The sequence below is a fragment of the Girardinichthys multiradiatus genome, chromosome 4 (genome assembly GCF_021462225.1).
Source record: "Girardinichthys multiradiatus isolate DD_20200921_A chromosome 4, DD_fGirMul_XY1, whole genome shotgun sequence".
In the NCBI taxonomy this organism is placed as follows: Eukaryota; Metazoa; Chordata; class Actinopteri; order Cyprinodontiformes; family Goodeidae; genus Girardinichthys; species Girardinichthys multiradiatus.
In genome coordinates this window covers 26,636,317-26,651,810 of record NC_061797.1, presented here as the reverse complement: position 1 = coordinate 26,651,810, position 15,494 = coordinate 26,636,317, and the positions used below count along the sequence as shown (strand labels likewise).

The 15,494-nt window shown below is 38.5% G+C and overlaps 1 protein-coding gene across 2 annotated transcripts; it reads right to left on the bottom strand.

The window, feature by feature from the left end:
- Window positions 1–1,001: 1,001 nt before the first annotated feature.
- Window positions 1,002–15,269, bottom strand: swap70a (switching B cell complex subunit SWAP70a). Of its 2 annotated transcripts, XM_047364196.1 has the most exons (12): window positions 15,088–15,269; window positions 13,573–13,713; window positions 10,081–10,254; window positions 8,863–9,087; window positions 8,628–8,774; window positions 8,382–8,490; window positions 8,111–8,292; window positions 6,931–7,038; window positions 5,086–5,252; window positions 2,886–3,084; window positions 2,006–2,102; window positions 1,002–1,845 (listed from the first exon to the last, which is right to left on the bottom strand). In XM_047364196.1, the coding sequence occupies exons 1-12, from the start codon at window positions 15,181–15,183 to the stop codon at window positions 1,727–1,729; spliced, it is 1,764 nt and encodes a 587-aa protein (XP_047220152.1). In that variant the 5' UTR covers window positions 15,184–15,269; the 3' UTR covers window positions 1,002–1,726. The 2 variants fall into 2 exon arrangements, with proteins under 2 accessions (XP_047220152.1, XP_047220151.1); XM_047364195.1 differs by lacking the exon at window positions 10,081–10,254 and having other exon boundaries at window positions 15,088–15,268.
- Window positions 15,270–15,494: the final 225 nt, after the last annotated feature.

Below are 15,494 nucleotides of genomic sequence, written 5' to 3'. Positions count from 1 at the left end.
TAAAAATCTAAAATTTCAGACGCAATTGTATTAAGCCTCTCTGAGCCAGTACTTTGTATTTTACCACTTTTCACCACAGTTCCAACTACAAGTCTTTTGGTGCATGTCCCTACTAGCTTTGTACATCTAGAGACTGAACATTTTGCCCATTCTTCTTTGCAAAATAGCTCAACCTCAGTCTATTTAGGTCTGAACTCAAATCTAACAGACCGGCCCGTTGTAACACATGAATTTGCTTTGAGCTAAGCCATCCCATTGTAGCTCAGGTTGAATGTTTAGGGTCATTGTCCTGCTGGAAGGTGAACCTCTGGCCCAGGGCCAAGTCCTTTGCAGCCTCTAACAGGTTTTCTTCTAGGATTGTTCTGAATTCAGCTCAACCCATGTTTACATCAACACTGCCCAGCTTCCTTGTCACCACTGATGAAAAGCATCCCCACAGCATGATACTGCTACCACCATGTATCACCTTGGGGATGGTATGATCAATGTGATGTCCAGTATTAGTTTTCCTTCACACAGGTTTTGCATGTAGGGCAAACAAAAAACAAAAAACTATTGATATCTGATGAGCTTAGGTTGTTGTTTTATAACCTAACCCTACTTTAAACCTCTCCACAACTTTTTCCCTGACCTGGTTGCTCTGTTTCGTGGTATTTATAATGCTGTTTTTTTCACTAATGTTCTCTAAAATACCTTTGAGGCATTTACAGAAAATTACACACAGATGGATTATTTACTAATTAGCCAACTTCTAAAGGCAATTAGTTGCATTGGCTATGTGGTATGAATACTTTTGCAAGGTACAATGGGGAGACAAACAAGAGAAACTCAAAAAACATAATGAAATTCTGTCTATGCAATTTTATACCTTGTTGTTTGTGTTTTGCACATTTTGATAACCGTCTATAAAAGAAAGCAGACTTGTCCTGCGGCACCGGTAATATCCAAGAATGTCTAATGCTCATACTGACACCTAGTGGACAAAACATAAGTTACAAAGGTTTGAATGTAAAGCAAAAAACTGCTTGTCTTTCCAGTTACATTTAATATAGCTTTTGTTGTGAAAATGGTTATTTAAGACAGAAACAAAAAGAAACCATTACCGCTGTTGTAAAAAACTGAATAGTGTTCATTACAAAAGATTTATTTCAGTCATACTAATTTTAAGAACTGGCAGTCAGATAATGTGTCGACTTTTAGTTGTGCCAAATATCAGTAGAAGACTCTATGGTACAACCAGTTTAGAAGAAGACTCAGACAGATTGGATGATAATGGAGTAGATATACTGAATCATATAAATGTGTTAAATAGAAATGAATGGGACTGTTAATTTCTGACATTAAAAAGTAATTAAGTTGCCTTATTTAAATTTTCTTTTACCGCTGGAAAAAGGGTCTCTAGAGACTAAAAGAAATGCAAGAAACAAGTAATTTTATAGTGACAGAAGATTATTTTTCAAGCTTCTTCTTACGAAGTCAGTTTGAGATTTTATTTTCTCGCAGGGGGAAATAGCAACATCCAGTTTATTTAAGCAGTCCAGACAAGATAATTCAGACAGGTGATGTATTGCTCAGTAAGCTCATGATTAAAAACCTTTTCATACCTTCATAGTGGTGTTTTACTACTGCCAGAAAACTTATGAGTTCAATCTGTTAACTAAATGATGGTGATTGAAATCAATGAAGAGTGAAAGAGGCACTGATTTGTCCTGATCATCTAAAACCCTCACTGAGTCTGAGCTCCCTGGTTCTTCTTCTCCTGCCAGGTCTTCTTCCTCTGCTCCAGCTCAATGTCAGTGAATGAGGCCAGGCCCCAGTTAGTGATCCTTTGAGGTCCTTTATGACCTAAACAATAAGCAAAAACAGATGCAAGCCACTTAATAATCTTTACTTAAAACCACAGATAAAAGCACTGTTTGCTGACATTTGACCTGAGATGTCCCATCAGTGTTATCTCATGTTAAACCTTGATGCTTACAGTTAAAGGAGCATGAATTCATCTTACCTGGCTGGATGAGACGAACTAGCCCCTCATGTTTGGCCACCTTATCTTTCCAAGTCTTAGTCTTGTTAGCTGCTCGCTCCAGTTTTTTCGATACCTCCTTTAGACGAGGAGGAAAGACAGAGATATTTAATTTGCTTTATATAAACAGTTTTTAATATTTTCTTCTCTAATGACAGGGATTTACGACAACCCACTGACACAAATCATTAATTATATTAAGTCTCAGTAGAGTTATCCTTTTGGTTTCTTAAAATAAATAAAAATCTCTTCCAAAACCTACATTTTTCTACTGTGGCCCTGAATGAACAAACCTAATCTATATAAGCAAGTGTCCTCATAATAACAATAACTTTCACCTTTCAGAAGCTTCTGTTTGTAGACCGACTGGTAAAAATCCCGTTTCAGGATGTTTAAATGAAAACATAAAAACAAAGTCTAAAGCCATCAGATGTTGTCTATGTCAACCTAATTTATCGGCGCTAATTTATCGTCCAACAATAATTTATGTCAACATTAGGAAATATTGGCTTGAATATCAATAATCATGATATCCACTGGATGTCCTTGAAGCTCTAGTAGTAATATATGCCTAGTTTGGGACATCAATTGTTGCCACTAGATGTCAGCAAACTATTCACACTAAACCTTTAATTTCAAAAAGTTGATTTCATTCAATTCATGTTGGATACTTATAAAAAATTTATTTATTGTCTCAAATGTAATATAGTGGAAGATAAACTGTGAAAAGTATTTAAATTGCCTGCTTTATATTTTAATGACCACAATCAGAAGTAAAAAATATCTCCTTTGTAATTCTAAAAGCAGACACCAAACCTCATATTGGACCCTGCCTTTATCTGATCTATAAATCCTGATGAACCTGATACTGCTCCAGCGCCCCCTGCCGTTCTTTCTCCAGCCTGTCCAGCTGCTGAGATGCTGCCTGCAGCTCTCGCTCCTTGGCCAGCTGCTCAGCGATCAGCTCCTCCTTCTCCGCCTCCGTCTGAGACAGCTCCCTCTGCTGTTTCAGGTAGATCTGCTCCAGCTCTGCCCTCTTTGCCGCCTCTTCCTCCAACAACCTGTTGAGAAGCAGACAGCAAACACGTCTGTTTTTTAAACAATGTCCTACGACTTTTAAAGAGCAGGGATGCATCAACTTATAATCGTATGAGCAGAGCAGTTTTCTAAAAGCATAGAAAAAGATCAGGGTAAAAAAGGAACCATTTAAAACTATCTCAAAATGTGTCTGTTTTTAAATCCCATGCTAATGAGACTTACTTCCCCTCCACAAGACAATGACTTTTAAAAATCAGTACACAAACAAGCTATATATATATATATATATATATATATATATATATATATATATATATATATATATATATATATATATATATATATAAAGGATCTTCTGAACAACTAAAGGTCAACTCTCACAATAAACAGACATTAAGTGAACTCATTCTAGAGCAAAACGAGGTCATGAACGAATAACAAAGTTTTAAAATGAAGTCAGAGTCTTTATTTTAATCCAACAGAATTGGCGTGGATAGACCTGAAGCGAAGAGCTTGGCTGATAAAACCCCACCAGCATCTCAAAGCCAAAGGAAAAATCCGATTAACATTTACCAGAAACCTTTAGCTGCCTTTAATGCTCAGATATCACTCCAGATACCGACATGGTGTTCCATAGAAAGTACTCCTGGCTCTGTGCTTCTGTGTGTAGCTGTGGGTGATTCCTAGACAGACACTAACAGAGCTTTTGCTGCAATTATCTTTGCGTACTCTTTGTTTTTCTTTCCCTTAAAAAGTACTTCTGGCCCAGTGCTTATTTGCGTTTTTGTGTCAACCCCCCAGGATGCTAATACTGAGCTAATACTTCTTGTTAAAAGGGAGTTTGTCCTTCCCTCTGTCGCCACATGCCTGGACAGGAGGAGAGATTGTCACAAAGTCAATGACTCTTTGCCAGGGGCTGCAATCTGCAGCTTCAGGGCCACATGTGGCTCCTTGGCTCCTCCACTGTGGCTGTTTTAAAACCAAATAGTAATGGTTTTGAATTATAAAGGCAATAAGAAAGGGTGGTTTTATCAGTTCTTCTCCATGTTTTTATGCAATATCTGGCATTTAAAAGGCTTTTAAAACTAATTTAATGTTTTCTAGCTCCAAATTATTTGCTTTATATTTTTAAGTGGGCTTCATATCTGTCTTCATCTTATATATTTATGAAAAGGGCTCACTCAGCTGGCCTAATTTTAAAAAACAAAGAGTTTTCTCCTTTGTAAAAGTTAATGATTTATTTTGTCATAAACTCTGACAATAGTTTCAAAATAAAGGTTTATATAGTTTTATAAAATCTTTTTTTGCAGCACTACACAGCGGGGGCAGAAGTGGCACTTTGAATAGAAGAGACTGCCGATCCCTGCTCTATGCAATCAACTGGGCTTCTTTTTATACGTTTCATTTTATGATCAAGTGAATTTGACTGTGTTGTATTAAAATTAGGACTGAGTTGGACCTGACTGTATTGCAATGGGTTGGATTGGTTTGAATTAACCAAACTGGACTGAACCAAACTAGATTCTATATAATATGATATAATTTGAGCCTGTTTATCATGTAAATGGTCTTAATATCTGTTGTGCATTGGCACCATAAAAATAATCTAAACCAAGCTAGAACTGAATTGATGTAAATACTATTTTTTATGCCAAAAGGTAACAAGCTTTCAGGAATCCCCAACGTCTTTGGGGACAATAAACCTGTTAATGAAGTTACTGTTGGACTAAAGGCTTATTGGTTTTAATCCAGGATCTTTAACGGTATAGTTAAGGTTACGTTATCTCAGCTACAACTGGCTCAACTCCACACATTGCTGCACACTTACACACACATACTGACTGTTACCACAACAAAAGGTAATTATTAGCTCTACTGCAGAATTTGAAAGCTAGCTACCTATTAACAGCTTGGTGAACATACAAGCACTGCTACTCTGGCTTGATCATCTGTTGAAATGTGTTGTAAATTGGCTCTATATAAATAAACTGAATTGAAACTGAATCATCCTATGTTTCTGACACCTGGCCTGCAGCTTCCTCATGGCCTCCTCATCCTGCTTGGCTTGTCTCTCGTCCTCTAAGGCATCCTCCAGACGGTGGTACATGTCTTCGAGCTCTCGGACCCGCTGAAGGTACTGCTCCAGCTCGCTGGACTTCTGAGCCATCTGCTCCTCCATCTCCTGCCGCACCTGAAATAGTTGACATGATTTTTATATCTCGAGCGCTCATCCGATAAAAACTGCAGTTTGTGCAAGATCATAACCCATGGAACTGTCTTAGTCTCAGCACAAAGATGACTCAAATTTAAAGCAAAAAAAGGCTAAAACTGTTGAAAGTATAAAACGTAAACAAACTTCAGATTATATTTTTATTGTTTTTAATTTTAAAAACACATTAAAAAAAAATAGCTGTTGGAGCCGTGCCTTTTTAAAACAGACATAATTCTACATACACTATGTCTTTTTAAAACAGACATAGTGTATGTAGAATTATAAATTTACAACCAATTATTTAAGACAGAAAATTGTCTTCTTGACAAAAATACCATTCTAGCAGGAACATTTTGATGTATGTGTTGCTGCTTACCAGCAGCAGAAAAAAGGGTAGAGTGAGAGGTCTTCTGTGTAGGAAAAATCAGGTAAGCTCAGTGAAAGTGGACACGCTAGGAGGGCAAATTTCTCCTCACCCAGGAAACACAGTCTCTGCGTTTGACAAATGTTCCCCCCAGGATTATAAAACAATTCTTTCCTCGTATTAATTTGTAAATAATAATGTGTGAAAACAGCCTGTTGTATGCATTCAGGTTGTTTTTGATATGAGTTTTTTATCTAAAACATTTGTGTGATTTTTGTGATAAAACGGGAGAACTTGCAGTTCTAGTGGATTCAGCAGCCAGACTATTGAGGTCATTTGTGAGCATAAAGTTTCTTAGGTAAGAAATTGTGGTGTTTTTCCATGATTTGTATTTGTATATCTCCTTTCACTACAAAGCATTTGCTAATGGATCACTTTCTCCTAATGTATCCTCTGCATTGTTTTACCCACAATAATTAGCTGCAGTAGTGATTTGTTTATTCTCAGTGTCTCAGTGTCTCACTGACTTTTCATAGTCCTCATGTATTGCTTGAAGTTACATTTAGGGCCGAACAACTTTTGTGATTAAGCTAAGTTATGGGTTATAGAGTTTTAGTGCCTAACTGTGTCCTCAGAGTAACACATTAAGAGCTACATTACAGTAGTGCAGTGAAATCCTTGCAAGTGAAGGCCAGACTGATTATGTGCAGAAAAGTGAGATTTTTAGCACCTTACTTTCACTACTTGCAATGTTTTACACAACTAAATGCACAGCTTGCTAATATGATGTACCCTGTTGAGACAGTTGTTCAAAGAAATGTGTATTTTCTGCATCAGACCATTTCTGTGTGCATCAATGCTGGTCAGAACTGGAGCAAAAAAAAGCAACACCTCACTACATATTGCAAGAATTTTTTATTTTTTTTCATTGCCGTTGTTGTTTCAAGCAGTCATTCTCCACTGTGGCAAATAACAGGCAGACTAGGCTCACCACAAAGCTCTTTTAAAACCTTGGCTTGGGTTTATTTAGGTCTCTAAGCAGCTACTCTCAGTACTTTGATTCTTTTCACTTTTTTACTAATTTCTCGACTTTAGGTTTCTGTTCGCCCAGAGACATGGATACAGTTATTGTCAGCTGCAAAATCCAAATACATTTGAGTTGTACAATTAGTGATATATGCCTTTTGTCATCATCGTAGGTATATTCTTTTTAAAAATGTGATACGTTTCTTTAAGCATTTTCACAAATGTGTAACCAACCGATGTATAAAGCAGTGAAGAAAAACCTTTCACCATTTTTTCTCTCTCCAAGTCTAATCTGTAGCGATCCTGCAAGTCCGACTGCTTCTTCTTCCTTCTGAGCTCCTCCAGTGCAGCTTTGGCTGTGGCCTCTTCCATTTTCTGCAAAGCACCATAGAGGAAGAAGTTGTTACTGCTCTGCTTGAACCGAGGCCACAAACAGGACAAAAACAGCTTATAAAGTTTCTGAGGTTTGATTAACGAGGGTGTTTTAAAGAGACCATTTCTGGATTTTAATATACTGTAACTACAGACAGCCGCATAAAGCTTTTGTAGTTATAGAATATGTTTTGATATTTGCAAAAAAAAAAAAGCCAACAGGTAAATGAAAAAGAGAAGTCAGATATGAGGAATAAACTGCTTTGAAAGTTTTGAGCTCGAACGCCCTGTTTCAGACACAGGTGTCCAACAGATAAAAAATGCTGTTTGCATAAAAGTTTTACTTCCCTTTTTACCATCAGTATTTATGCAGAGTTCAACCACAATATGTGGGCAGATGTGTTCAACACCCAAGTTCAACTGATATTAAAAACCATCATAATGGGCGTTGTGCTGGTAGTGTAGGGGTTCAGCGCAATCATGTGCAGAGGCTATAGTCCTCAATGCGGCCGTTCCGTGTTCAAGTCCCGGTCCTGCCTACTTTTGCCAAATATCTCCCCCTCTCTTTGCCCTCTTTCCTGTCTACCTACTGTCGGAAAAATAAAGGCCTCTAGTGCTAACAATAGAGATATATTTTTGTTCTCTGAATTATTTATTACTTTAAATATTTACAAAAACATTTACTACACATAGAAATGTGCAAGTTCTGTGCAAATCTGTCTCTAACTTCTGCTTTTTGTTTAAGTGCTGTGCAACAGTCTTAAGTCATCCCTAGTTCATCTATATTTTGCTTCTGATTTGAGTGTTTGCTATTTTTAGCTCCGGTAGCAAAGAAATATTTGTTTCTTATTCTTAAAAACTTGGCTTTCAGACACTTTTTATCTGCAGTCTATGGTTTTGTAAGACTGCCATTTACTATTTTAATGAACAATCTCCTACTATGGTCATTTATAGGGACTGGACTAAAAAATAAAAAGCAGCAAAAGTGTAAAGACATGCTGGACAACCTTCAGAAAGCCTGGAGAAAAATGATTGCTTGACGTTTTAAAATATTTCAACAGCGTTAACCACAGACCATCCTCATGTCCTCCAGTTGTCTCTGTTTGGCCTCATTAGCTGCCTGGAGATTCTTCATCCTCTCTGCCAGGTCTTCCTGTTCCAGCTGCTGCTTCTGCCGGAGCTCCCGACGCCTCAGCAGGGCGTCGCGGTGGGGAGACAGTAGACCCAGCCTGAGCAGCTGGATGCACATTTGTATTGCTGCCAGAAAACATAGGGAGGGGAAGCTCACTGACAGGTGTTCAACAATAAAATGACTCCCAGGGACGGGGAAGTTGTCTAGTCAGTACCTTGAATCCATTCCTGCTTCTTCTTTTTATCCGAAGCACTGATCTCAAAGCTTTTATCAACACACTTAATAATAAAAAGGCATTTCTTCCCATCTTTATCTAGCAGAGACTGGAAGAGATTAAAAAAAATCACATAAAAATAATATTATTTTTTCAAATAAATGTATGAAACCATTTCTGCTCATTTAAATTCTTTATTATCCTTCAGTACATCCCAAAATAAAACAACACTGCTACAGTGTTTACCTCCACACAGCAGCTTTGGTCAAGGACGATGTCCCCCTTCTTCTCCGTGAGGTCTTCACAGACGTAGTAGGACAGCGAGGTGGGTCGCAGGACGAACCAGCGCTCGGTCCAGTTCTTCCTCTTGTGGCCTTTCTTCATCATGTAACCCTTTGAAACACAACAAATAGTTGAACCAAGACATTTCACAAGCCTGCATACTTTATTCTGAGCCCAAAACAGCGACATCCCGCCCAACCTGCTTGAGGATGTTCAGAATGAGCTCCGAAAACACTTCGTTGATGCACATTGACAGGATTTGCCTGTCTATGTCCTTGCTGAAGTATGTCACTCCCACCAGCTCAATCAGCTCCCACACATTCAGCCAACTTTTGGTGCTCTGCTTCGTCCTGTAGTCTGTGAACCTTTCCTCACACCATCCCATTCCCATGGCCTCCATCAGCTTTCGCAGAAAATACTCGACCTACGTGGGTGGACAAAATACCCTTACTTGGAGTGTTAAAGCAAAGTAAACAAATGGTTAAATATAGTTGTAATAGGTCTATAATGTAGCATATTTTTTAAGTCAAAAAGACAAATATAGTTATACTAATCTTATAATTGCACTTGTTGAAAGAGGCGACATTACTAGCAGAGCATCCTTAGGAAGATGTCCACTTATCTCAAAGGAAAAATAAAGCAATAATAATTTTATTAAAGTATGTTAAATGACATTTTCTTTTACCAAAAAGGCAAAAAAAAGTAATAATAATCCACTATACTGTATAACACACAAGACATGTCTATCAGAACAATGTCGTCATCCTAACAGTAAAGCACAGTGGCGGAAGCTTCATGGTTTGTTAAATCAAGGCCAGGACACCTTATAACAGCTGAAGTTGGAGTAAATTCAAAACTAACTACTACAGATTTCACATACTCCTTTCAGGCCAAGAAGAAGAAAACAAGATGGCTCAAAGCACACAAGTTCAGTTTGGTACAAAGGTTTTAAAACAGCCTTGATTTCTTCAATCTTTGTTTCCAGGAAGCCAGGCTAGATTGTAACCTTTTTAAATTGCCTGAAGCTGTCATGCTGTCATAGTCAGCAACACTACCCCAGAAGATCTGGAGAGGTGTTGCTGACTATGACTGCATTTTATACAGTTGTTTTATATAGAAAGAGAAGAAAAAAGTGACAAAAGTGTCATATTTATACCAAATGAGCCATTTCGGAAATTCGTGTCTTCAAGAAATAGAAAATAATTCTGCTGAGACCTGGCATATGACATGAGAGATGGGTCATCCTTGTATGTACGCACCAAGTTCTCAGCTAATAGCTCCTTGTTTGTGCTAAAACACCGTTTACTGTGTAAACTTTGGTATTTTTCATGTATCTAACTAAAGAAATGTGGACAAATTGTTCCGTTGCTGCTTGTAACCAAATGCCTAAATATAAAATTTTAGGCCTCTTCCTTACCTCCTCAAAGACTATCACAAGAGGGTATTTGTCTTCCGACAGAAAGTTAAAAATGCACCAGACTTTGAATGCATCGCTATCTGAGATGATTAGACGTTGAGGGTGTATATTTTTCCTGTAACACAAAGTCCAACACATGCGGTAGAACTCCAGCACGTCAAAATCCTCCTGCACCTGTGAATAAAAACACAGCATTGAGTCAGAGTCAAAGTGGAGCCAAGAAGCAACACCAGCGACCTGCTTGTTTACAAGCCCCGAGCAAAGGGACTGTTGTTGGTTTCCTCTGAAAACCTTAAAGTCTGCAGGATGTGAGGTGATGTTGTTACAAGACTCATTTTTATTCAAGTCAGAGTCTGGCAGAGAAAAGGGAAGAAAACCGCCTCGCAGCACAAGAAAGGAAGCCTGAGTTGCTTACTAACCAGAGTCAGTCACCTAAAACTTCATCAGATGCACGGATCATTTTAATATTTATGGGACCATTCTTGTGTACAAAGAAGATAAATAGTGTTACTCTGCATGATGAGATGATGAGTCATTTGAATGTGAATCTGGTTCAGCATCTTCAGCAAAGGAGTTCTGTGATTATGAGTTTTCAGATTTCTATTTTTATTCCTTTTTTTTTTCTTTGATTGCGCACATTTCAGTGGAGCTGTATCGTTAATCGTTCCATAAGGTAAAATTATTACTAAAATCTGCAGTCATTACTGGAAAACCAACAACAACAAAAAATAGAAAGACTAGGATAAAACTATTCTTTGTTGTTCTTATTTTAAATTAGCAAAATCATTTTCTTCTCTATACATAAATATTTTACCACAAATCAAAATAAATCAATAAACTGCAAAAGATATGATTAACATTTCCTCTTAATTATTTTATCCTCTTATTTTCTACCACTTGAGTTTTATAATGTTAGTATTTGTCAAAACAAAAAACAACATTGATTGAATAGTTTATCTATTTATTTTACAAAAACACATTTGCTTTGCTGTAATTCACGCTTTTGAGTTTTTTTTTAAATGCATATTTTCCTTTTAGGTCCCATCATTAAATCTTAAAAAAACAAACCTGAAAAGTGCTTAATAAGCAAGTTTTATTTTTCATTTAAAACACTTTAGCCATGTCATTTCATAGAGTGATAAATGTCTATCTTATGGTTCAACACAATACGGCCTGTTGTGCAACGAATTGCCTCTTTCTTCATCAAATTGACATCTGGGAAATGAGTTGAAAATCATTTTAGGAGATGAAAAAAACATTTATTTTTTAATTTTATAGCCAAAAAAAAGAAAATAATCAGAACCAAAAACTGAGCAACTTTTAAGGCCTCTCGGACAAATGTTTAGTGTACACTTGAAATTGGGAAAAATGTAATTCAGTCAATGCCAAAGTAGCCTATGTGCAAAAAATACCTCATCAGTAAAATCAATGATTGTCTCTACACATAAATATTATTTAATACCTGACAACTATTTTTAAAATTTGGATCTTTATCTGAGAGAACTCCATATTTATACTTGATTTAGCTCAGATTCTGGGTGAGCCTAAAATACAAAAGATACAAAAAAAATAAATAAATAAACAATTCTTAACAGTTCCGAAAGAGTTGAAATAAATGTACATTTTTAGTCATTGTCTCTTCGCTGATCTTCACCTCACGAACCACACAGTCAACACTCCAGGAGTATGAATCATGTCTCCTTTTGTAATTTGGAGCTCAAAAGTATTTCTACCTCTTGCAGATTTAGGTTTAAACTAATATTTTAATTTTATCGACATTTTTCTTCTGACCAGAAGTAACATTTTGGAGAGGCCCAGCCAGATTCCTGACTTGAATCTGTGGTGGGAGCTAAAGATCAGGGCGGTGACAAGGAGGCCCTTCCAACCTCAAAGACTTGGAGCTCTGCCCTAAAGATAAATCATCAAAATAACAGTGGAAACATTAAAAAATGTTACTCAGCAATTACAGGACAAGGTTCAATTGCAGTGATACTAAAAATCTCTTTTCCACTGATTATTTAGAAGGGTATCATTTTTTTTACAACCTACTTTTTAATGCAGGGGTAACCTGTCCCGGTGCATGTTGGACTCTGGCAGGGCTGCCCTTTGTCACCGGTCCTGTTCATAACTTTTATGGACAGGATTTCTAGACGCAGCCAAGGGCCAGAGGGGGTCTGGTTTGGGGACCAGAGGATTTCGTCTCTTCTTTTTGCAGATGACGTGGTCCTGCTGGCCCCCTCTAGCCAAGACCCACAGCATGCACTGGGGCGGTTCGCAGCCGAGTGTGAAGCGGCTGGGATGAAGATCAGCTCCTCCAAGTCTGAGGCCATGGTTCTCGACCGGAAAAGGGTGGCTTGTCCTCTTCAGGTTGGAGGGGAGTTCCTGCCTCAAGTGGAGGAGTTTAAGTATCTCGGGGTCTTGTTCACGAGTGAGGGAAGAACGGAGCGGGAGATCGACAGACGGATCGGTGCGGCTGCCGCAGTAATGGGGGCGGAAACCGTATCTGATGGGGAAACGCGAATCGACGTAACACCTGTTGTACACCGGTCCGTTGTGGTGAAGAGAGAGCTGAGCCGAAAAGCGAAGCTCTCGATTTACCGGTCGGTCTACGTTCCTACCCTCACCTATGGCCATGAACTTTGGGTCATGACCGAAAGAACGAGATCCCGGATACAAGTGGCTGAAATGAGCTTCCTCCGTAGGGTGGCCGGGCACTCCCTTAGAGATAGGGTGAGGAGCTCGGCCATCCAGGAGGGGCTCGGAGTAGAGCCGCTGCTCCTCCACATCAAGTGGAGCCAGTTGAGGTGGCTCGGGCATCTATACCAGATGCCTCCTGGACGTCTTACTCGGGAGGTGTTCCAAGCACGTCCCACCGGGAGGAGACCCAGGGGACGGCCCAGGACATGCTGGGCTCCCCCCGGAGAGCTGGAGAAGGTGTCTGGGGAGAGGGATGTCTGGGTGTCTCTGCCGAGTCTGCTGCCCCCGCAACCCGGTACCCGAATAAGTGGAAGACGAGTACGAGTACTTTTTAATGAATAATATCATTTTTTATAATGTAAACAGATACATTGATACTAATTTCACATTATCTTATTATCTTTTGAGAGATACCTGCCTCATTTCCCATCAGAAACATTGTTCTTAGTTGAATGAGAAATAATGTTTAATCTAAATCTGCCAGAGGTATGAATAATGTTTGGCTTAACTGTGCATACTAAAAGCAAGTGGCACTGAATAACCGAACTGTTGATATATAAAAGAGCACATTTCAAAGGAGACAAAAATCGACTTTTAAAATATTTAAAACAAGTTTTACCCTTTCATCCAAAACTTTAGAGTTAATGGTTGCGTGAAGAAGCTCCCTTTTATTTGTCCAATTTTACTTATTTTAAACATATCTCTCTTCTAAACTACACATACATTTAAAAAGCAACATTTCAGAGTGGGATACTGATATTAAACAGGTTTTTTTTAACCACTCTCGGTCCTCACCTTGTCAAGAATGTACCTGTTGAGGTATGGCATGTATCCCTCATTAGACAGAGGTCCCTTATCATCGTCTTTGAAATGCTCTTCAAAGCTCATGGGGTCATGGGGGATCTTCATTACCGTGTACAGGTTGTAGGACAGCACCTAAACAACCACAACAAATACATCATAGCACAAAAATAGCACAACTCTGAGTATCGATGTATTTATTGATTCAAAATTCAAACTGCAGTGGAATATTGCTCTGATATATGGGGAACTTTAATTGTAATTTAGTCTGTCACATTTCCAAGCATCACTAGTCAAGTGATACTTCAGGTCCTGACAGGGAAACTCTAACATGTTATGCTATGGGTCATTGCTCCCAGCTGCATTACTGCAAAATGTCATCAGTTTCAATTTGATTGCGCTGCTCTGAAGCTCTGATAACAGTTTTGCCTGACAACGCACTGCGTGTTACTCTTGTCACCTAAAAATATCAAACTGAAAAACAGACTCAATGGACAGCAACAGGTTGAAAAAACGTTTAGGCTGCAACATTAAGATGGTAAGGTCAGAATTTAGGGTAAAACAACATGAAAGCCAGGGTCCATCCTTTGTTCGGACCTCTAAGCACCAACTGCGCATCCTTTAAACAGTCCAGCCAATCACAGTATTGTTGCAGATCATGTCCATCCATTTATGACTACAGTGCACCCATCTTCTGATGGCTGCCTACAGCAGGATAATGCATAATGTCACAAGGCTAAACCCTCCTAAACCTGCTTTTTGAACCTGAGAATGAGTGCATGATACTCCACTGGTTTCCACAGTTACCAGATCTCAAACTATAAGAGCACCATTGGGATGTGGTGAAACAAGGGACAAATCTGCAGCAGTTGCATGAAGCTATCATCTCAATATGGATCAAAATCTGTGAGAAATGTTTCAGACACCTAAATGAATCTGTGCCACGGTGAATTAAGGCAGTTTTGAAGGTAAAAAGGGGGTCCAACCCAATAGTAGTAAAGAGGCCGGTGAGGATTAACTGTGCAGGTTTGTGCTCTGTAGGAACTTAAGGTTATGGAAAAATAAAGAAATGAAACAATTTACAGATGAGTAGAGAAACAAGACTCCCAAAATAGAATATGAGTCATAATATGTCAGACGTGAAAACAGAAACATTTCAAGTTCTGGTAGCAGATAACACAGAAGGGCTTCTATGCATACCTATTAGCGTCATATTACAGATAATATAATAGATAATACTTTATAAACTATAAAGCAAAAATCATGACTAACTTCATAAATAACAATTGATATATTGTTTCAAATCCAGTATAAACAGTATGTGAACACAGCAGAAAATCAACTTCAATGTTACAACTTGAAACAAAATGCTTTTAATTACCCAGTAAATAGTGAAAACAGTAGTTTTTCACCGCACTACTACAGGGTTAGGAGTGGCATCATAAAGGATACAAAAGTACCAAACCAAGAGTTTGTGGTGAGACTGGAATAAACCGAAATGAAACGCACCTTTAACTGAGATTTGGAGACTTTTCCACGGTGATCCACGTCCAGGGCTGTGAATGCGTGCCAAATGGCTTTCAGAAGCTCCTCTCGAAGCCACATTTTGTCTTCCAGCGGCACCAGAACCGACGGTGGCTCGGTGTGTGTTTCTGTTTTAACCTCTGGGCTCTGAGGACGGCCCAGAAGGAGAAGTGTGATGCACACTTCACGTGATGTGTAGTGGGTCAGGTTTTTGTTCTTATTATTCAAATATTGGCTGACATGTCCGGGTGAAGGAAATAATCAGCATCCTTAAAATGTGCTCAACGTTTTGATACAGTTTTAAACGTTTAGATTAAAATTCAAACAATTCTGCATTTTGTTTTATTTTTTAGGAAATCTTCCCGTCCTGGTGTTGTTCAATGAGCTTCTCC